Raw genomic sequence first — 22,785 nt, 5'->3', positions numbered from 1 at the left:
GTCAGGACTGCTTTTGGGTCAGGATGGACTGAGGTCTCAGCACTTCCAGTCCTGAAAGCAGCTCGCTATCCTATATTCTAGAAGGTTTTTCCTTTGTATGGCCATTCCAGCCAACTGAAGCACTTACCTGCGGCCTTCTCGCTCTCTTCCTCTGAGACTGCAGGTGGGATACTTGGGAACGTCTCTAGTTGCTGGGGGTCATCTGGCCCATCTGGGTGGACCTGAAGAGTGAAGTCACTCTCGCCCTGAATGGTCAGGGTTTGGTGAGAGGTCAGGACAAGATACCCTTTGCCAGCTGGGCAGATCTCTTTGAAGGCAGCTGAAAGAAGAAGGCACAGGTTGAGGAGGTGTGAGTCAATACCACTCAGTCACATGATGCATCTGCTGGTGAGTGTATGATGAAAGAGAGTGGAGGTTGACCCACATACATTAAACTGTGAGGTTATTTTTTTAAGGCATACTACCAAAATATTTGGGAAGTCAAGGAAAAACCTGCCTGGCCTTGAGGCGTTTGACTGGCACTATAGGCTCTTTGTTTGCAATGGATGAACTCTAATTTGGCTTCCATAACCAGAGAATGTAGCATTTTCAAATGTATTACAACATAGACAGAATTCAACATGAAATCATCTATTATCTGACCCAAGTCAGAGAGGCACTGAAATATGGCTCTGTAGTCGAATTCCAGATTCCCATTAGTTATCCTTTTGTCTGTGGTGTGCAAATATGTTCCAACGCTGTATTCCTCTTGTAAATGATATAAATATCTCAAATAAAGCTGTCCATGCCTCATATTATTTTTCCCCTACTAGAATTTCTTGAATACCCTTCTCTTACTTCTCCCCATCATGCACTACACAAAGTGATTAGCAAAGTGGCGAGTCAATAAGTAATGGTACCCTTAGCAATGCTTTACTCATTACAGATTTAATCAAAGAACATCAAACTGACAATGGTCCATGATTTGTCCGCAGCCCTGAAAACATTTTCTCAAATTGATAGTAGCCATGCATTCTATGTCACAGCTTGCTTACCATCCTAAGAAAATGCTCTAAACACAGGCAATGTGGGATAACCATACAGGTGTTGATTATCAATATCAACCGAGGTGGGGCAAGGAGAAAAGATGCCAACAGAGAAAGTAAGGTCCCATATGGCTAGTTGCTTTCCCTTACTGGTCTGTGGTAGAAGGATATCTGGATTAGGTATGAGAACCTCACCTGTATCGTCAGCAGGACATCGCTCGCAGCGTGCTCCCCAGGCTTTCCCAACACTGCAGCAGCACAGCTGTTTGGTCAGTTTATTGGAGAGAGGGTGTTGGCAGCTGTGGTCATGGTTCACCAGCCGGAAGCACAGGCCTTTCTCTTCTGATTTCTCAGCTGCCAAAATGTGGCCAGGATGCCCCAAATGAGGAAAGAACATATGATTAGTATAGTACAATCTGTGTACAGGAGGAGACAAACTTGTGTTCTTATTATGGGGGAGGTTTTATACGCCTGTGCCGATGTCAGGGAGAGAGCTCCTTTAAACAGTATTGATATCAGAATGAGGGAGTCTGTGTGTGTTGTGAGGCAGTGAGAGTGGCTACTTCAGTATGTACTTATATCAGGGATTCAGCCTGCGCAAGTGTCAGGGAGAGGACATTTTTAGTCTCTGATGATATCACGAGTGTGAAATGACACTATCGGCTTATGCTTGTGTCAGGGGCAGAGGATCCCACAGTCTGGTGGCACTAAGCCATTTGCACACTCATTTTACTGAGACAGCTCTCTCGTTATGTGTTTGTTTCTGCAGTTGCACTTGAGTTAGGGAAATAGGTTCTCTCAGTATGTCTCAGGGAAGGAGAAATTACTTGCTGTGATCCTACTATTCACCATGAGAATTCCCTCCGATTTTATGACATGTATCACTGTGTATCTGCGAGATCCTAGAACACAACTTTTAAAGATAACTTTCCATGTTTCCCACTCCAATTAATTAAAATGAAAGTTGTACACAAACAACATTTGCTGTTTTGTTTCCAATTAGCCGAAATTTTAACATAGTCGTACATCCGACAGAAACACCAAACAACAAGAAATGGTGGGCCAATGAAATCGATACAACTCGGACACAAAACAATACTGTCTCTTTAAGTACCTTAGAGAACTGCACTATACCATCATGCCCACCAAGATGACATTTAGGCAGTTTGTTTTTTGTCTTCACCATGGGATTCCCTCTAATATTCATAAAATGTAGAATAGAGTAGCAAGCTAACCCAGTTTACATGTATTATTAGGGTCACAGAGTTGAACCCCCAGGAAAAGAAGTTACAAAGCGAAGCTTCACCGAATAAAGTATCCAGGCTGGAGTCCGAAAAATAATGGTTAGAGAAAGCATGAGCCGATCTCCAAGGGATCGCTTTACATAACTCAGGAATATGTACGTTCCGCATCAATGCTGTAGTAGCATCCTTTACCCTTGTGGAGCGCGCCTTAGGCTTGACAGGTAAAGACCTGTTAACTTTCACATACAAAATAATGTAGGACACTATCCACCTAGTTATAGTCTACTTACAAGAGGCCAGTCCAATCTACACAGTGCCATAAATCACAAATAATTTCTTAACTTCCCCGAACTCTGTAATCTGATTCAGATAATAAAGAAGTTTGATTTAATTGTAAATCGGATACAACTTTCAGCAGAAAGGGCGAATGAGTTCAGAGAGAAACTTTATTATGATTAGGCGTTCTTATTTCCCAATTCTATTTGTTATGAATTCTAGTGGGGTTTTGCTCCAGTGTTTTCCAATGCCTTAAAACATTGTCAAAAATGGAGGTTATCAGTGTTTATTCTTTATCATTACAGCAGTCTGTTCCTACCCAATGTCAAGGATGTGAATAGATTTGGTTGTGGCAGATAAAAGGCTAATAGTGCCCTTTTAACACACTTGTTTGCTGCTCTGTACTTCAGAAAAATAATAAAGATTTGCTGAATGAGGATTTTCCACTAAGGACATGAGATTGATATATTAGGGTGCTCAGTGCTTAGTTAGTAAAAGCAAGTGTCCATTCATTCCTGATTTTTTCCTGAGATACCAAGTAAGAACGGGGATCATAAATGTATTTTTACTGTCTGATCTAGGCATATTCCTGCTAATAGTGGAGACGTTTGCTAGGATATCAATATATATACTGTTAGGTACAGGGACTTTTGGCACTCACAAACTGTGCTGCTGTATGAAGAAACAGCTAAAGTAGCAAAGAAGCTTCATCACCTTCAGGATACCTTTGGTTGGTCTTTTCAATGTGCAGTTCACAGCAGGAATTAAGTTTATTTTATATTGTTGAGGCATGTCTCAGGGGACTACGTTCATTTGAAAGGCAGCAAAGGACCTTGAAGTTTTGTTTTTTACATTGTATTTGAGCAGATCTTTGCTTTTGAAAGCAGCATAGGGATTGTGTCCCTACTGGGCATTTGTGATGGTTGCACAAGGCACTTTACATTTGTATTCTGTGTAGGGTACTGTATTTTCTACCTTGTGGGAAAGAACAAGCACAGCTCAATATGTTGCCGTTAAATGCAATACAGTGTTTTGTACAGGTGATGTTGCCAAGACTGCACCATAGATTCTAAACTTTGTTTTGACATGAAGGTAGAAGGAATGAAAGTTGAACTTGGTGACCCATGGGCTATATTAACTGAGTGTGAAGTCTCAGAACATATCTATGTTCCTGTTATGTTATAAAATTCTTATAAAACGCACGTACAGCGATTGGTTTCATGGTTTTTTGTATGGTGCAGTGAGTCGCCATAAGTGGGATGGGTATGCCGACATATGGGTCTCATGCACACAGTGCCACTGGAACCAAATAATATTTGGCTAGTGAACCCTAACTAGAGTGAAACTGGTCCTGGGATGCTTGGGCTCCTGTTCAGAGAGGACCTGGCCTGGCAGTTTGGACTGGACTATTCTCATTGGAACAGGGTCAAGACTGGTTTGCATATGACTGGGTCCAAACTGAGGTGGCATGGTGTGCAAAATAGCAATGAATTGGAACGCAGCCCGAGTGATTACCAGTAGCTGAGATTAACTCAAGCAGTCTATCCCTCTCTTTTTGCATTCTACAATGCTTTCAGAAGTCTGGCCGATCTTCTCCCAAAAACTCCCAATCTTCTGCTCTCCTTCTCAGGAGGATTCAGAGACTTTGATTCTGATGTCTTAAATTTTATTTTAGCTGCCAACAATGACTAAAGAATCCGCTGGTACCAACTCCTTCAGACATTTTTGATCTAAATGCATGGTTCTAAATGTATTCTGCAATTTACTCTTCACTGAGAATGATGGCTTTGATTAATCCACAAACCAACTAAACAATAGGACGAGCTTATGACTTTGACTAGACCACTTCAAAGATAATGTATTCACTTTTGGAGTGGAAATTTGTAAACTGAAATTCTTTGCCGTCCTGGTAGAAAGGTCACAGAAGGCAGCAACATAATCTACCAGAGAAATCCTAAATGGAACAGACTCCAGAAAACCGAGTGAAGTCTCTCTCTAACTAGAAGAAGATGATGCAGAACTTGAATAAAGAGGAGAAGTACTGCACTGGCAACTGCTCCTTGGACTTGATGACACAGATCTATGAGATTCACGATGTCTGTCTTGGGAGACATACTCTGTCTCTTTTTCTCTGGGCCTCTTACTAGAATGCTGAAGCATAGATCTCTCTCTAAAGTCTCTGTAGTAATCCTCTATGTACCTGACATCCTGCTGGCATGGTGCAAGAACAGACTCAGGTACCTCCGATGAAGGCAGCCAAGGAGGTTGCACCCACTGCAGAGACGTTGGCACTGCAGGGGTGTGGGGTTGATCATCATCCATCATAACACCACATCTAAGAACTCTGGTAGAGAAGGCATTGTAGGAGCACCTCTCTTTCGGGCTTCTGGACAGATGACACCTCAGTTCTAGCTGAAGAGTAGCACATCCCTAAACAGGTGTCTTGAGATCTACCCAGAGATCTCTGAACCCTTGATGCCAACATGTGTGTGTCTTGACGTGGATCTTCTGCTCTACGACTTTCTGCTTCTTGATGTTGAGCGCCTCAACACTAGCCGCCTTGATATCAAACAGGATCGGGATTGCCCAAAACAATGAGTTATTTTCCCCTCACCTTCAGAAGTGGCAGATGATGCCTCCTGGGAAAAAGAGAGAATGGAATGATGGCCTCTCCTCCCCATTATCACAAGGGACGTAGTAGGTGAGACTCTGCACCCAATTGCTCCCTTCTTTGGCCTGAGGCAAACACCTTCCCTGTCTCGCAGCCTCCTGTAGGACATCTTCTGACAAATTCAACAGTCCTTGTTGGAGTGAGAGTCAGTAAGACACACCTCAAAAATATTGTGGTGGTCATTCCTTAACAACTTCCCTGCACAGGCTGAGCATTTATTTAAAAAGTACTGGCACAGTGGTCGAAAAAACAGGATGGTGAAATCACCCAAAGGGAAATTACGAAAAACAAATCCTTTTCATCTCAAAAGGTGTCTAAAGACAAGAAATGGCCAATTTGTTGAATAAAGAAAAACACACCCGTTTAAAAATTTGTGTTATTTGCCAAAAATGCTTCCAAATTAAGCAAGGTTGTGTTTAGGACATTTCTCACGGAGTGGGGGGAAAACAAGCTGCCTATTTGTCACCCCGCTGTGCACGAAGAGATAGTGCAGGCTTCAAAGTTTATCAAAGGTGATATATTGTTTAGTTCACTTTTTTTTATTTATTTAATTGATGCACCATTTCCTCGTTTTTATACTATGTTACTTATTCTATTAAAGTGATATTTCTCACCTAAATGTTCTATCCTTCAGTCTTTACTTGTGCCAGGTAATTAGTTCCCTCAGTCTGTGCTTAAGTTAGGGAGAATGCCTCCTGAGTAGGCTGTATTCATGTTAGGTAAATTAGCACCCTCTGTGTGAGCTCATGCAAAGGATGGAGATCTGTTCTATCCGTGTTTGTTTCAGGGAGGGAAGGATTTCACTGTGCTGTGTTGTGGTTGTGGAGGGAAACTGGATCCCACAGTTTGTGTTGAAGCTAGGCAGGGAGAGTATCCATGCCTTTTGGGTCAGACGCAACATCTCCCATCTGCAGGATTACAGCAGTTCAATTACTGCAAGTAGATACATCAAAGCAAATCCCATCAAGTATTATCTTTCAAAAGTTTGATTTATGGTAGAAGAGAAAAAGAAAAATGCTAATTTCCCTGCTCCACTACAGCAACAAAGGTTTTATTGATCATCCAAGTCTACTTGCGTACGTGACTCACTAGGCTTCACCAACAAAATATTACAATGGTTCTCAATCAATCTTCCAGACCACATGTTTATATTATGCCCTATTGGTGCTTCTCTTGCTACACACTACACGGGCTATCTATTGGTATTCACCAAAGTTCAGTCCTATCACCTGTTCACTACTTTCTGCATACTATTGATAATTATCATGACTTTATTTCACTTCTATCACTTCTATGCCAACAACACTTAGATGTATTTCTTTATTTCCCTAATTCTCTACAGACTTCCCCATCTAGTCCCATATCGTAACTATTACTTAAAACACCATTCAATAGCTCCTTTGATTATTTGGCCTGAACACATGCAAAATAAGAGCTTACGTTTGCATGTCTAGACCAACAACATTTTTATAGGAGCCCCCATACTGTTTCCACCTGTTAGTGTCACACCCTTTCGCCCCTGCCAGAATCCACATGCACTATTTAATTTCACTATGAGACTGGAAACTTTCATTTTGCTGGATACCAACTGCTGAATATAGTCACAACCCACCCCAACTCCTCTTCCACATTGTGAAAGACCCAATCAAAACTGTAAAAACACGTATGTATTGTATTTCATTCCTAGTGGTATACCTCAATATGTTCTCTTAATCAGGACAATTTTATTAACTGTGCTACAAGATGCCTATCTTCCTCCCCAGATAAATATCGGACTCCCTAATTCTGTCATTAGACTATTTGACATTCTGCAAGGCACTATACAAACAGCTGGGTCAGGTCTTCAAAGAAATACATAAAAGTACCTGGAACTGCTTTGATATGCATTGAAAAGCTCTCCCTCTACACCCCTGCAAGCAACTAGCACCCAGCTGAGCTTATATGGTAATTAGGCCAAAACCAGCCCATACAGACATTAGGGTTCCAATCTTTCAACCTCCTACTATCCCACTGTATCAGTGTGCACTTCCAGATTAATTCCTGGCAATCACCCTTAGTTCATGAATGCCCCAAAACACACCGTCTTCTAAGTGAGCTCTGTAGGAGAGTAGGGTCTGCTTTCTATGTTCACCCCCACTTTTTGCTTTTGCTTCACTGGTTTTCGACTTAGATGTGGCTGTGGGCCTGCTAATCAGACCCACAGCCCAGCTGTTCTCTCTCTAAATTAAGACTATGTACTTTAGGTGCATAACCCAATTGGTAGGGATCACCTTATTGGCCCCTGTATAGTGTACCCTAGGTACCCAGGGCATAGGTGTACCCTAGGCCTACCAGGGGCTGCAGCATGTATTGTGCCACCCCTGGCCTGGCCTTCCATTATGACACAACTAGCTGATCACTCAGCTGGGGCAAGGTCGTGTAATCACTCCTTGCTTAGGTGTAGTATTCCTATACATACCTTATATATAGACACATGTGTACCTATCAGGCACTCCTATGGCAGGCCTTAACAACCCTGGAGGCAGAGTGCTTGGTAACATGTGAGATGGTGCTCTAGCATGAGCTGAGCCTGTCTGCAGCTTTCGGAACCATGTCCTTATAGCTGTTCTATGATATAGCCTACCATATACTCTTAAAGTACCTTATAATCTTAAACGGTTATGGTAACTATGGTTTGGCTTTATCGAAACATGTCGTGTAAGGTGTCTTTCGAATAATACCCCCATACCATTTCTGGCAATGAGGATATTATTCCCCCCTTCTAGAGGGAGAAGACATGTTGAAACCTACTTACCCGGTTAAAGTTAACCAGAGCCCCAGCATCACAAAATGGATGCTGCTGCCACAGGCACAAGTCTGACCTCCTGCTGCTGGGAGTCCTTCCAGCGAGGGAGGCTTGGACAATAGGTTTCCTGCCTTGGGAGGTGCGAGCACCACCCCAGACAGGAGTTAGTGTATTGGGGCAGGGAGGGATGAAAGAAACTAGACACTGCCTGGGGCACACAAGGTGTCCCATGCATAGTCCAGTTCAAACCGGCGCTGGGGCACTCCAGCCCCAGCTCTGGCGCGAAACTGGACAAAGGAAAGGGGGTGTAACCACTCCCCTTCCTGGTCCCACCCATAGGAGGGACCTTGCAGGTAGCCCAGCCCACTAGCCCAGTATATCAGTAAGTAGCTGAGCCCTGCTAAATTAGATTAACCTGAATCTGCAACTTGAACAGAAACTCTGGACCTTCGACATTCGACCTCAGGAAGAAGACTGAAGAAATCTCCCTTGTGGCCAAGGAGTGACCACCCTGGGCAACCAGTGCACCATCCAGCGACCGCTGCTTGCTTTGCGACTGATCCTACGAGGGACGACTGCAGAGACTGACCAGCGCCGAGACTTCCAGACACCTCTGACCCGGATCCACATCTACAGCAAAGCTGAGACCCGTGGAGGCGACAAGGGACGTGGGACCGGCGACTTGGGAAAAGTGGCTAGAAATGGACTAGCGCAACTTCTGAGGCTTTCTCGAGGCTGTGCTTGGGGAATTGAGAAGCCCCCATCCCGAGCACCATCTGCAAAGAAGATCAGCTCCCCACACTTCACATGTTCTGCGTGGGGCCCTTCTGCACCTGTGTTGCTCGACGTGTTGTCCGGTTGCTGGCCCGTTGGCTAGTAGCTTCTGCGACGATGAACCTTTACTTTCATCTTGCTGGTCCGACTCCTCCAGACTGGCACCCGCTCCTCTGTGAAAGAGAAGCACCCCAGACCTTCCTGGTCTGCACCAGAAGCAAGTCTTCCATCCTGCGTGGGTTCCGCTTGCCAAGGCTTGTTGGGTCCTGACTCGACCTCGACGCCGCCGACAGCAAGAGCCTTCGTGGGACAGCTCACCTCCTGGTCCTGGTCGTCCTCGACGCCTCCTGGTACCCGTGGCTGCTGCGACAAGCTTCACCTCTTCACCTGCATCTTCACGACATCGCCTGGTTCCTTCCTGGTTCCTTCCTGGCTCCTGGCTGGTGACCTAGACTCTGTCCCTTCTGCTTGCAGGTTCCTTCCTTCTTGATCCCCACCTTGGGATCCACCGGACACTCTTCACTGACTGCCTGTCAGCAACTTTCCTTCAGGCATCCATAGAAGTCAACGACGAAACCCGACGCAAGTTCACACCTATGCACCCGCAGCCCATGGGCTAGGTAACTTGAGTACTCCAGTGCTCACAAGGGTATTGACTATCCTAGGGTCTAGTTTCCGAGTCTTGACTTTCTAGCTATACCAGAAGTGTCCTAAAACTGTTAATTTCTAACTGCTAGTAATTCTATCGACTTTTACGCATTACGCGTGAGTGTTTCCACTCTGCACCTGAATCCCGTGGGCCTCCCACTTCCTAACCTTTGGTAGTGTAGTGTAGCCCCAGCGATTCCCTAGGCCTAGGCCTATCCTGTGTTCGTGACAGTGGTTCTTATACCACTTACTTAGTATATGGTTTGCGTGGCCCCTAGGGCCTAACTGTATTACTTACCTGTGTGACTTAATGTATGCTTGAATAAGACTGTGTTGTACTTACCTCGAATCTCATAAAGAGTGCTGAGGGTTTGACTAGAATAAATACATTCTATTTTTATATATATCTGTTGTGGTGTCCTTTCATTTGGTATTCAAGGGGTTACAAATGGTATCACAGCTGGCTTCACATGCCATACAGAGTTTAGCCTAAGACTGCTCTTGTCCATGCTACCACTAGGATAGCTGGTCTATAAGGTTGACTTTACAACCAATCACCATAAGGGTTGTTTGGACTGATACAAGGTGTACGCTAGAATTAGTGACATCATATATCAGGCCAACTTCTCACAAGCTCCATTATGCAAGATGAAAAAAATACTATTGAGCCTAAATTCTAAACAGGAATCTAAAAATTGCTTTGTAAGATACTTTCTGTTAGTTATTGATTGTATTTTTCATAGTCTAATGTATCTATCACCAACCGACTAATTCTTCCTTTCCTTCTAAAATGTATTCACCAATAACATAGAGATCTCCTGCACATTCCTTTCTAACTATTTGCCCCATCTCTAGTTGAAATACTATTTCTCACTGTTATTGAAAATTATACTACACAGGTACTCCAGGAAGAAAGAAAGAGCAATGCAAGTCATAACCAAGGTTAGGGTATATGTACTCTATTCTCTAAAGTTGGTAACTGGTGTGGGGTGTCCTACTTCTTAGGAGGCTGAAATCTCACCCACCCTGGGAAGATAGGAGCAGCTTTGTGGGACAGGGAGGCTTTGCCTGCTCATAATAATAAAATAAAAAGTTGTATTTAAGTATGTGGGGAAGGATATATCCCTCATTAATTTCACTTTTTCTTTAACTTGTCAAATAAGTATTAACCACTCTAATGTTTCTGTATGCAACCTATTTCGCTACACACTAATGTTGGGCATTATGCTGGTAAGTTAGATTTACAGGCGTTATAGTAGGGTGGTACATACCAAGACACTGGGTGCGAGAGGGTCCCAGGATGAATCCCGGCTTGCAGGCACAGCGGAAGCTCCCCTTAGTATTGAGACACTCTCCGTTCTGGCACACCCCATACATTGTACACTCATTGATATCTGAGACAAAAGAGAACAAGGAAAACACTCAGAATAATAATACAACAGACAAGATATCAAGAAACCACATCCAATACAATCTGGATAAGTGAGAAAAAATGACCATGCAAACGAGCTGTGATGCTCCGATATTACATGCCAGCAAAGCAACTTATTTGGCATTTCTAGATAAGGACACCAAGAGACAACCCACTCTGAATTCTCTCTCTCTCTCTCTCTCTCTCTCTCTAGGGGCCTCATGTAGGTAGCGAAATACCGGTCGGTAACGGCCGATTTTCGGTAAATATGCCGTTACCGACCGGTATTCAGACAAGTGAGATGTAGGAGTCCAAAAACCACTTTTCGGTAAATATGAGGCGGTAAATACCGATTCATAGTTACCGAATTCTAAAATACCGATTCATATTTACCGAATACATAATTAACGAATCGGTAAATATGAAGTGGTAAATATGAAGTGGTAAAAAGTTAAAATGACATGTAGGAGCAGTCGGTAATTAAGAAATCCAGGAAAATCGGTAAATAAGAGTCGGTAATTAACACGGATTGAAAGCAGGTGGTAACCATCAACAATGCACATAAGCAATCCCAAAATGCAACAGCGTGGACAACATGGCCGCCATGTACGTCATTGCAAGGCGCCTACGTCTACAGGCAGCAGGACTGAGGGTGTGGCGACGGGAGGAACAAATCTACAGACAGCGCATCACACTATTACAGCTGACTGATGCAGAGATACATGAGAGGTACAGGCTACACCCCGAAACCATCATGGACCTGATAAGGGACCTGCACCCACTCCTGGACCAGCCAACAAGAAGGGCGCACGCCATACCACCACATGTGCAGGTGCTCTGCAGCCTACATCTACTGGCATCCGGCAGTTATCAGGTGGTGATAGCTGCGGTGGGTGGTGTATCCCAGAGTTGCCTGTCCCGTTTCTTCAGGAAGTTCCTGGATGCCATGATGCAGAGAATGCACCACTACATAAGCTTCCCAAACACACAGGCTGCACTGCAGAAAACCAAAACAGACTTTTATCACATGGCACAGTTCCCCCATGTCATCGGCTGTATTGATGGTACACACATCCCAATCTGTCCACCAGCTGATACAGAGCACATCTACAGGAACAGGAAGTCCACCCACTCCATCAATGTGCAGGTGATCTGTGATGCAGGGAACATCATCACAGATATTGTTGCAAAGTTTCCTGGGAGCACCCACGACTCTTACATCTTCCAGAATAGTGGGATCTACACACGACTGAGTGCCGGCGAATTCGGAGAGGGATACCTGCTGGGTAAGTAACAGTGACGCCCCTTGAAACCTGCAAATCAGAGTGTATAGAGGCATGTAACTGATGGTTCCCTTTTACTCATCCAGGCGACAGTGCATATGCATGCCGTTCATTCATCCTCACTCCCTACCTACACCCAGCAACCCAGAGTGAGAGACGATACAACGTGGCCCACAAAACAACACGCAATGTGGTGGAGCGCACGTTTGGACTACTGAAGAGCAGGTTCCGCTGCCTCCACAAGAGCGGAGGCGCACGCCAGTACAAACCCATCACCTGCTGCAAGATTATTGCCACTTGTGCAATGCTGCACAACCTTGCCACGAAAAAAGGTACAGATGTGGAACTAACATATTTTGAGGACAACGAGGATGAGTCAGGCCAGCCAGAGGGCAGCGCAGCTAGAGTGCCAACTGCAATCGATGGGAGAGAGAGACGGGCAGAGATCACATGCAACTATTTCTGAGTAAGTGAGGGGACACAGCGAGTTGTGAGAAGTCATGACGTAGTTTAATGTGGCACCACGCCATGAACACATGAACAGGCCAATCTGGCAATATACCATCTATACAAGGAGTATGTCCAGGGTTACGTCACCCAATGGGAAGTGGCTAAGCAGGGCCACATCAATGTTTGCGCATACGCGCTGCAGTGGTGGATTGCACGGCCTGTGCATCCTCACTAGAGCCAACCCCAAGCCGCCTGCTGCTCCTGCGTGCTTCGGGGACGGGGGGTGTGATGCTGCTGCTGGTGTCGATGCTCTCCGCAGCATCCCCTGCAGCAGTTGTCGACGCCTGACTAGTCAATAGCACCCCTAGTGCACTTGTCACCTGCACCATCCCCCGAGACAGGTCGCTGCAGCACTGTGTTAGGCCCTCCTGCATCGTCACAGAGCGCCGGCAAAGTAGGGAAGTCGCAGTTGCCAGACGGTTGAGTGCCCTGCTGGTAGTGTCCCTTCTCTGGCGTTCCCGGCGCCGTGCTTCGATGTCAGCATCTAATTTGCTGCACAACTGCTGGATTGACTGGGACATGTCCCGAATGCCCGCAGCCATGCCGCCAATGTTTGTGTCCATGTTGACTAAGCTTGTCTTCATCACCCGCATGTGCCTCTGGACTGACATAACTGCCTTTGATTGCAGGCGCTGTTGCTTCAACATTTGGCCCTCGAGCCCCAAGAAGACACCATGGCCGTCAGTGGGTGCTGGTGGACTCTGGACACGCGACCTGCGGCGCCCTCTTGCTCCCGTCTGTGCTGCCTGTGAGGTGTGGGGCACAGTGGGATGGCTCCCTTCCTGGTGCCCGGTGCGGTCTTCTGGGCCCATGCTGTCGTCTGACGAGGTGTCGAAGGCTCGTAGCCTGGCTGCTGGACGCCTCCTCATTCTCACACCTGCAAGCGGAGATGTGGCCGGTGATTCGAACATGAGTGGCGATGCTGGCTGTGGTTGTGGTGATGCTGGCTCTCGGTGAGGTGATGCTGGCTCTGTGTGCGGCGAGGCTGGCTGTGTTGGTGGTTCGGCTGCCAGTGGGCCTGCTCCCTGGTCTGAACTCGTGCTGGCTAGAGGTGATTTTTGTGGCCGGTGTGCCGTCTCCCCTGCAGCATGCCCTGTACTGCATGATGTCACATCTGTGGACAGAAAAACAACATTGGCTCAGTGTCCCCGAAGGGCTGCATTGCAAGCGTCACAATAAATCATTTCACATTCCAATCTGTCCTCTGTCTCCTTGTGCCTCGAGTGCGTGACATGCCTTGTTGCCCTGTGACATTTACGTCATGGTTAGTGTTGCCCTGACTACATCTCCCGGAATGCATTGCCTGTCTGCACTGACACGTGTGGACTGCAGTGTGATTCTCGTTTCACAATGGGGGATGTGGGATAGGGGTAGGGGAGGCTACATTGCTGTGCTTTCGTCTTACCTTGGTGTGTTGCGGCTCTGGCAGAGCTGTCGGCGTCCCCAAGACCCACGACGCTCTCTTGCTCGATTGTGGCCGCCACCAGCTCCTCCAGTTCGGTGAGGGCAGGTGCCCTGTTGGTTCCACCTCCGGTCTGGCTGGCCTCCTTCTGGATGTCGCCCATCTTCCTCTTGGTCACAATCCTCAGGTCATACCAGCGCTTTTTGAGGACCTCAATGTCCCTGTGGGTCACTCCCACAGCATTGACCTGCGCCTGGATGGCCAGCCATATGTTGCGCTTTTCGGCCTCAGGCACTTGCAGGGATTGCCTCCCAAACAGCTTCTGGTGCTGCTTCACCACCTCCTCCACCAGCACCTGGAGTTCCTTGGGGCTGAATTTGAGCTTCCTCCTCCTTTCCCCTCCGTCTTTCTGTGTTCTCTGGCTGGACATGCTGTTCGTTTCCCGCTCGCACATGCAACTGCTCCCTGCCTCTCCTCTGCACTCCAAGCCTCTCCAGGGTCGGCTAATTATGTACACCTGCCTGGGTGTGGCCACGTCGGCTAATTGTGTACACCTGCCTGGGTGTGGGCAGTTCCTGGTTGGGTGGGCTGTCGTTGCACAGGATTAGCTGTTTCGTCAAGTCATGTGATGTTATTTACCGAATCCGTACATACCGATTCGGTATTTTCCGATTCGGTAGATACCACCTCGGTATTTTCCGATTCGGTAGATACCACCTCGGTATTTTCCGAATCGGTAGATACCACCTCGGTATTTTCCGATTCGGTAATTATCACCTCGGTATTTACCGAATCGGTGAATTCCGATTCGTATTTACCGAATGTTACCGAATCGGTAACTGTTACCGAATTTTTACCTACATATAACTTACCGATTCTAATTTACCGATTCGGTACGGCTCGGTATTTAAAAACCGGTAAAATTTATTTACCTACATGAGGCCCTAGATCATTTCACGCTAAAATTGAGGTCCCAATTCATAAAAAGTAGATATGTCCATGTACAGATACTCATAACCATACTGTCATGTGACATTTTGAAATATTTATATTTCTCCAATGCAGAACTGTACTCAATGTACAGTTCTGGATTGTGGAAATGCAGACCTGCTATGAAAGTGCACGTTTTCCTCCTCACAGTAAATCGGAAAGTGGGACCGTACAGTAGAAACCGCTAAATTTCAGTAGAAGGTAGGCAAGCCAGTGGCTATTGTTATCATTTGTCCAGATTATGTGTTGTCAATGGACAAGGACACACAGCAACGCCAAAAACCTCCTGAAATATTTTGAACTTCAAAACTCCCCGATCCCCATAACAAATATTGACCCTATCATTGGCACATTTCATTATCAATTCATCATCTGCCATGGTCCTGAAGTATTGCTGTGCACATCACCAATATCACTTAGAATCATAAAACTCTTCGAAAATACACATGCATGACATCATATGGATGGAATAAATGTTATTGTGACATTCAATGTGTATAGCTTACACACCAGCTTAAAGAATAAGTAGAGACATCTACCCCTTCTCAGAAGGGCATTCCGAAGGCCCAGACATACTATGTATAAATAGCAGCAGCATTGTGGACATTGGTGAATTTTCATCTGTAATTTTTTTCTGCGAAAATGGATCTTTACAAGACAAATACAGCAATTGTGCAGGGGAAATGCCATCCTGCCAGAGTACCACATGTGGCAAATTTTTAATCAACATCTTGACAGACGAAGTACGTCAACTAAGGTGGACAATCAACTGCCAACCAAACTCAATTCAGAGTTCTGATCATTTTAGCTTGTGCTTACAAATGGGTAACATTGGATAAAGAAGTCTGGACTAACAGCTTGATTTCTCTCTCCATTGTAACCCATTTGGAAGTACAAGCTAAAACGAGCAGTGCTCTGAATTAATCTTTTAGGCTCTTATACTGGCCATAGTTCCGCGTAGCCCAGAGACGTTCCCAGCAGTGGCTGCATTATAGCAAAATTACTAGGTTGTGCACTTTTGATATGTAACACAGTATTAGTCAGTGACTCCTTACAAAGTATTTAGTGATTGCCCCATCTAGTACACAATTTATTATTCAGAAATGTTATGTCTGCTTAACTGCATTTCTAATTCAATGTTGTATCTAGTCTCAAGTATATATGTATAACATTTGTGAAGGTCCTTGGTTGCCCTTATGGATGCAACAAAGATATCATTAACAAATTGATCCCAGTAAAGTGATATGCCTGGAAGGTCCCGCCATTCCATCAAGCCAGGCATATCATCTCTCTTCAGTCTAAAAACAGAGGCAATAGGAGCTAACCTGCAGGATGAAAATAGGTTACTTACCTGTAAACTGTGGTTCTCCAGTATTGGTATCTTTCATAGATTCACATGCTTGAATCATTTCCCGTTGTCGAAGTGGGAGTCTCACGGGTACATAAAAAGCAGTAAGTAATGACTTTAACATTAAAGGTAAAAGAGAAAAACATTCACTTTAATATCTCGTCCTACTCATTCGGAATGGTCCAAACTCCAGCCAATCAGGCGACAGTACCGTTTAGAACCCTTTCCACAGAGACTCCAGGCTCTCAGATTTTCGAGCACAAGCGCAATATAAGTATATAAAATGAACCAGGGGAGCCTCTATGGGGAGGAGGGTGGGTCGCATATGAAACTATGAAATATACCAATACTGGACAACCACAGCTTATAGGTAACTTAATTTCTTATCCAGTATTGGGGTATCTTTTATAGATTCACATGCTTGAATACGGATAGATAGCAGTAATATTATAGGCATGTAGTAGAAAGCGTACGTAATCCTGTTACCCATTTGTAAGCACAGGCTAAAATGAGAAGTGCTCGGAATTCATCTTTTAGGCTCTTATACTGCCCATAGTTCCGCGTAGCCCAGAGACTTTCACAGCAGTGGATGCATTATAGCAAAACTACTAGGTTGTGCACTTTTGATATGTAACACAGTATTAGTCAGTGACTCCTTGCCAAGAATTCAGTGACTGGCCCCTCTAGTACAGAATTTAATATTCAGATATCTGCTTAACGGCATGGCTAATTCAATCTTGTATCTAGTCTCATGTATATAAGTATAACATTTATGAAGGTCCTTGGTTGCCCTTATGCATGCAACAAAGATATCATCAATAAATTGATTCCAGTAAAGTGATATGCCTGGATGGTCCCGCCTTTCCATCAAGCCAGGCATATCATCTCTCTTATCAGTCTATAAACAGTGGCAATAGGAGCTAACCTGCAGGATAAAAATAAGTTACTTACCTGTAAACTGTGGTTTCACAGTATTGGTATGTTTCACAGATTCACATGCTTGAATCATTCCCCGTTGTCGAAGTGGGAGTCCCACGGTACAGAAAAAGCAGTAAGCAATGACTTGAACATTAAAGTTAATAGAGAAAAACATTCACTTTAATATCTTGTCCTACTCGTTAGGAATGGTCCAAACTCCAGCCAATCAGGTGACAGCACCTTTTAGAACCCTCTCCACACAGGCTCTCAGATTTTCTAGCACAAGTGCAATATCAGTATATAAAATAAACCAGGGGAGCCTCTATGGGGAGGAGGGTGAGTCGCATGTGAAACTATGAAAGATACCAATACTGGAGAACCACAGTTTACAGGTAACTTATTTTCTTCTCCAGTATTGGGGTATCTTTCATAGATTCACATGCTTGAATCCGAATAGATAACAGTAGTATTAAAGGTATGTATGCTGATATAAGGCATGCTGTAGAAAACGTATGTAATCCTGTACGTGGAAAATCTATCACATATATATATATATATATAAAGAATTTATCTTGCATATATGTATTTAAATATACAAGTGTACATAACCATGTACACATGATACAACAAAGTTAACTGAAATATCAATAAAATAAAAGTAATAGTCTAAACATATAGGACAGTGGGAAGTAGAGAGGCTCACCTTATTGGAAAAGATTATGGAAAACCGTTTGTCCCACAGCTGTGTCCGCATTGCTTGTAGCTTCCAGACAGTAATTCCTGGTACAAGTGTGCCTGCTAGACCAGGTTGCTGCTCTGTCAGCCAGTTGAAGAGATGTCTTCCATGTAATGTATTTGAGGTCTGCTCTATGAATTGGCTCAAAAGGGCTCTTCATAAGTTGTGCTAATACAATGTTGAGATGCCAAGGTGGAGGCGGACGACTGATTGAAGGGAACATTCTAAACAATCCTTTAAGAAATTGTTTTATAATTCTTGATGACCAAAGCGACAGTGACCCATTATGCCGTCGAAATCTGGAGATTGTGGCGAGGAAAACCATAATGGACGAATAGGAGAGGCCAGATTTAGCCAGCTGCAAGAAAGGTATTAACTGTTCTGGCGTAGATTGAAGAGGAGGTACTTCTGAACTTGCACACCAATGGCAGAATCTGTTCCACTTAAGCTTGTAGGTTTTTATAGTGGATGGCTCTCTAGCATTCGCCAAGACTTCCCAACAGTCAGCAGGGATGGTTAGGTCGGCAAACTGATATTGTTCAGGAGCTATGTCGACAATCGTAGCTATGTTGGGTCCGGATGGCAGACTTGGCCGTGATTCGTCTTTAGCAAGTTCGGTATTGGACGTAACAACCTGGGTTTGCACTTCTCTAGGAGGAGAAGCTCTGTGAACCAGAACTGGCGAGGCCACTTGGGTGCTTTGAGTAGTATTCGGCTAGGTTCCTTCCTCATCTTCCTTTGCACCCTTGGGATTAAAGGAATCGGAGGGAAAGTGTAAGCATAAATCTTTGACCAATTTATCGAAAACGCATTCCCGCACGATCCCTGTTGGGGTAGCAAGATGGCGAAGAATTGGCATTTGCGGTTCAGACTGGTCACAAACAGGTCTAGCTTTGGTTTGCCCCATAACAGAAAGATGCACTACTGCTTCGATTGGTGGAGTTCCCACTTGTGGTTGGCTGTGATTGACCTGCTCAAGGAATCCACCAGGATGTTAACGTTATCTGGTGCTGAATTGCCCAATCCCAAATCTGCTGGGCCTGTAGGTATCGCGTTGTCGATCTTGTCCCTCCCCGTTTGTTTAGATAGTGCATACTGGTTGTATTGTCTGTCCAAATTAAGACTGATGCTCCTGAAATTATTGAAAGGATTTCAGGGCCAGAACAATTGCTTTTAACTCAAATAGATTGATGTGTAAGGACTGTTGCTGGCTGTCCCATTTGCCCTTGACTGTCAGCCCTTCCAGATGTGCTCCCCACTCCTCGAGGGATGCATCAGTTGTAATTATGTAATTCGGAGAATCTACTAGGAACAACTGGCCTGTGGCTATGTTCGGGATCTGGGACCACCATTGAAGCACCTCCCTCATTAGAGGTGTTATTTTTATAATATTCTGGAAAGACCCTGAGATTTGCAGCCACTGACTGTCTAGCTCTTTTTGCATGGGCCTCATCGGCAAGTGGCAGTTGGGAATGAGGGGAATGCAAGAGGACAACATCCCCAGAAGAGATTTGTACTTTCAAACTGAAGTGGACTTTTTTATGAGGAGTAGAGCTGCCAGTTTGCGAATCTTCTCTTGCCTTTCCTACGAGGCGAAGGCCTTTGCCTTGTGAGTGTCCAAGGTTGCTCCTAAAAATTTTTGACTAATGAGGGAATTAGCTGACACTTTGGAAGATTGATGGAGAGACCCAAGGACTGAAAGAGAGAGGGGCATATCTGAGTATGAGTGTTTGCCACTACCAAGAATTTCGCTTTTATGAGACAATCGTCCAGATAAGGGAAGATTTGAATCCCTGCCTGTCGTAGGTGGGCCGCCACAGGTGCCAGGATCTTGGTGAACACTCGGGCACTGAACAAAGGCCAAATGGTAAAACTCAGAATTGATAATCCATGCCAGCCACTCTGAAGCGTGAGAATTTCCTGTGCTTGGGGAGAATGGGGATATGAAAATTGGCGTCCTGAAGGTCTATGGTAGTCATGTAATCTTCTTGATTTACTAATTGAAGCACCGCCTGAAGAGATCATATACGAAAGGTTTGCTTTTTCAGGAATTTGTTGAGGCAATGAAGGTCCAAGATGAAACGCAATTCTCCCGATTTCTATATTATGAGGAAAAAACTTGAAAAAAATCCTGTTCCTCGCTGTTCACCTGGTACAACTTCGATAGCTCCTTTGTGCAACATTATCTTTGTCTGAGATAACAATACCTTTAGATGAGAGGGAGGAGGAGCTTTTGGGGTGGGCAGTTTGGAGAGATCGTTTGGAATTTCAAAACACGACAGTTGGAAACTATATATAAAACCCATCTGTCTGTTGTTACTGTAGACCATTAGGGAGGAAAAAGGAAATTCTTCCACCAGTTTTGGTAGGATAGGTGGAAACTGTGGCTAGCACCGGGCGTTTGTCACTGTTTCTTTTGTTTGTTGGTGTTCTCTCTGCCTCTAAAAGCAGTCTTGCCTCTATAGTGTTTGTAGGAAGCGGTAGGTTGCTTGTACGACTGCTGATGTTGCGATGATGACAATTGAGTTTGACCTTGATGCTGTTGGTACTGTTTATATTGATTATAACCTCCCCAAAAGGAGGACGAGCCACGTCCTCTGGTTCCACAAAAAGGCTGCTTCTTGAACTGCAGTGTGCCTAGAGCCTTTGCAGTATCTGTATCTTTTTTAATAGTTTGTAGCACTTCGTCATTGTGGTGACCAAATAAAGATTCGCTATTGTAAGGCATATCGATGATTTTTGTCTGAACTTCTTGTCGGAATGAAGTGGCTCTTAACCAGCCCTGTCATCTCAGGAAAGCCGTCCCAGCAAATTGATGGAAACCTGTTGATGAAACATCCACAGCGCAGTCAATAATCTCAGCAGAGATCCTTTCTCCCTCCTGAAGAATTCTCCTCGCCTCAGCCTTCGAGTCCTCAGGCAACATTTCAATAAAAGGCGAAATGTCCGACCACATTTGGCGGTCGTACCTGCCCAGAATGGCGAGAGAGTAGCCCGCTTTAACAGTGGTTGCTGCCATTGTGGAATTTTTTTACCAATAGAGTCAAGACTTCTTCTGTCTCTATCAGGAGGAGCAGAAAGAGGAGAAGCAGGATTTCTGGCACAACGTTGAGCAGCTTGTGAAATTACCGAATCCGGCTTAGGTTGTCCTATAAGGCAGGCAGGCAAGTTGTCAGGCTCCTTATACTTTTTCTCCAATTCTGGTAAGATGACGGGAATTGAGGCTGGTCTCATTCCCTTTTGGCCTTCCTCCCATAAAAAATCCACTATGGGGATTGATCGAATCTGTCTTTTGGTCTGTTCCCTAAAACCGTACAGAAAACAATCAGCTTGTTTGGTTACCATGGGAAGCTGAAACCTCTTTAACCTCTATATGGGTATGAAAACCCCTATATTTTCGGGTGATTAATCTACCGGAGGTGGAGTGGAAGGAGATGATGTTTATATTTGGTAGTCGTCCCACTCCTTAGGTGATGATACCTCATCGAGTACGCCCTCCTCTCGCTCATCATCAGTGGTATGATGCTCCTGATCCTGTGGTTGCGTTGTTACAGGTGGGGGAGAAAAAGGAGGGGGAGATTTAATTAAGAAGGAAGGCTGCGTAATAGGAGTGTGAGGAACTGAAGAAGTTGGTTCTGAAGGAGGGAATCTGCTGTAGTAATCTTCCACCATATGTTGTAGATTTGATACTAGGGAAACAGGCATTTGAAGGATTTGTTCCCTTTGCCTTTCTAGGCTGGGGTCCTGAGGATAGTAAACTTACTCATCATCCTCATCATCCTGGCACTTTATCCGAAGGTCTGAAGGACTGCGAGACACGCCAAACATGCCATCATCCTCTGAATCTTCCTCCTCGTCTCCATAATCAAATATTTCTTCTGGAGGACAGGGAGATACCTTACTAGGAGTAGTGTGGATAGGTAAAATCACTTCTTGAGAAGCTCTTCTTTTAGACTGAGGAACTGTAGCTGACAAAACAGTGTCCTGGGCAATTTTCCTCTTCATTGACGCAGAATCTCAAGTATTTTCAGGAGATGCGGGCAAAATCGTTGCAGGGGCCAGCAACGACGACGATGTCAAACAAACTGTCGACAAGGATGTCAATGATGAAGTTTTCATCAACAGTTTTTCCGTCAACATTTTTGACATCGACGAAGATAGTCGATGGAGGTCAGTGTCTGTAGTCTTTGGTTCCGTCGACGAGGCTACCATCGATGAGGCTATCGCCGACAAGGCTACCATTGACGAGGGATATTTTTTTTCACTGGCAGCCGTGATGAGAGATCAGTTGACGATTCTATTAACTGAAGGTTTTTTTTCCTCGTCGACGTTGAAGACGATGCTATCGTCAACGTAGATGGACTCACCCTTACAGAGACTATAGACGACGGAGACGACGACATGATGAACTTGGCCTGAGGTGAAGAGAAGGTCGATGTTGTCCTCGTAGTTGTGGTGACGGAAACTTTCATTTACAAGGGTGCCGTCGAGGGCTTCATCGACGGAGTGTCTTTTTGAGGTAACTGAACTGTCTCCAGAAGAGTCCTAGATGTTGGTTTTATTTTGGAGGCTGTAGAAGGAGTAGAGGGCACAGAATGACCCTTGTGGGAAGCTGACTCCTTTTTAGAAGAAGTAGAAGGCTGGTCATAGGAATTTAAATTGTGGTGATGCTTCTTCAACACCTTAACAGCCTTAGGGGACACCAACTCAGCCTCACTTGCCCTCTTTTTAGAAGCAGTAGTTTTGAGCGAGGATTCACTATCC

At 44.9% G+C, this 22,785-nt stretch overlaps 1 protein-coding gene across 2 annotated transcripts in view; it reads right to left on the bottom strand.

The window, feature by feature from the left end:
* The window catches only part of LTBP3 (latent transforming growth factor beta binding protein 3), a 375,622-nt gene that overhangs the window by 251,404 nt on the left and 101,433 nt on the right, over window positions 1-22,785 (bottom strand). For both annotated transcript variants that reach the window (XM_085625923.1, XM_085625924.1), the window contains exons 6-8: window positions 10,695-10,817; window positions 1,221-1,379; window positions 128-319 (exon numbers count right to left, since the gene is read on the bottom strand). In XM_085625923.1, the coding sequence (XP_085482049.1) occupies window positions 128-319; window positions 1,221-1,379; window positions 10,695-10,817 (474 nt within the window). The remainder of the gene's footprint in view (window positions 1-127; window positions 320-1,220; window positions 1,380-10,694; window positions 10,818-22,785) is intronic.

Source organism: Triturus cristatus, chromosome 9, assembly GCF_964204655.1.
Source record: "Triturus cristatus chromosome 9, aTriCri1.1, whole genome shotgun sequence".
Taxonomy (NCBI): Eukaryota; Metazoa; Chordata; class Amphibia; order Caudata; family Salamandridae; genus Triturus; species Triturus cristatus.
This window is presented reverse-complemented; position numbering and strand designations above follow the sequence as displayed.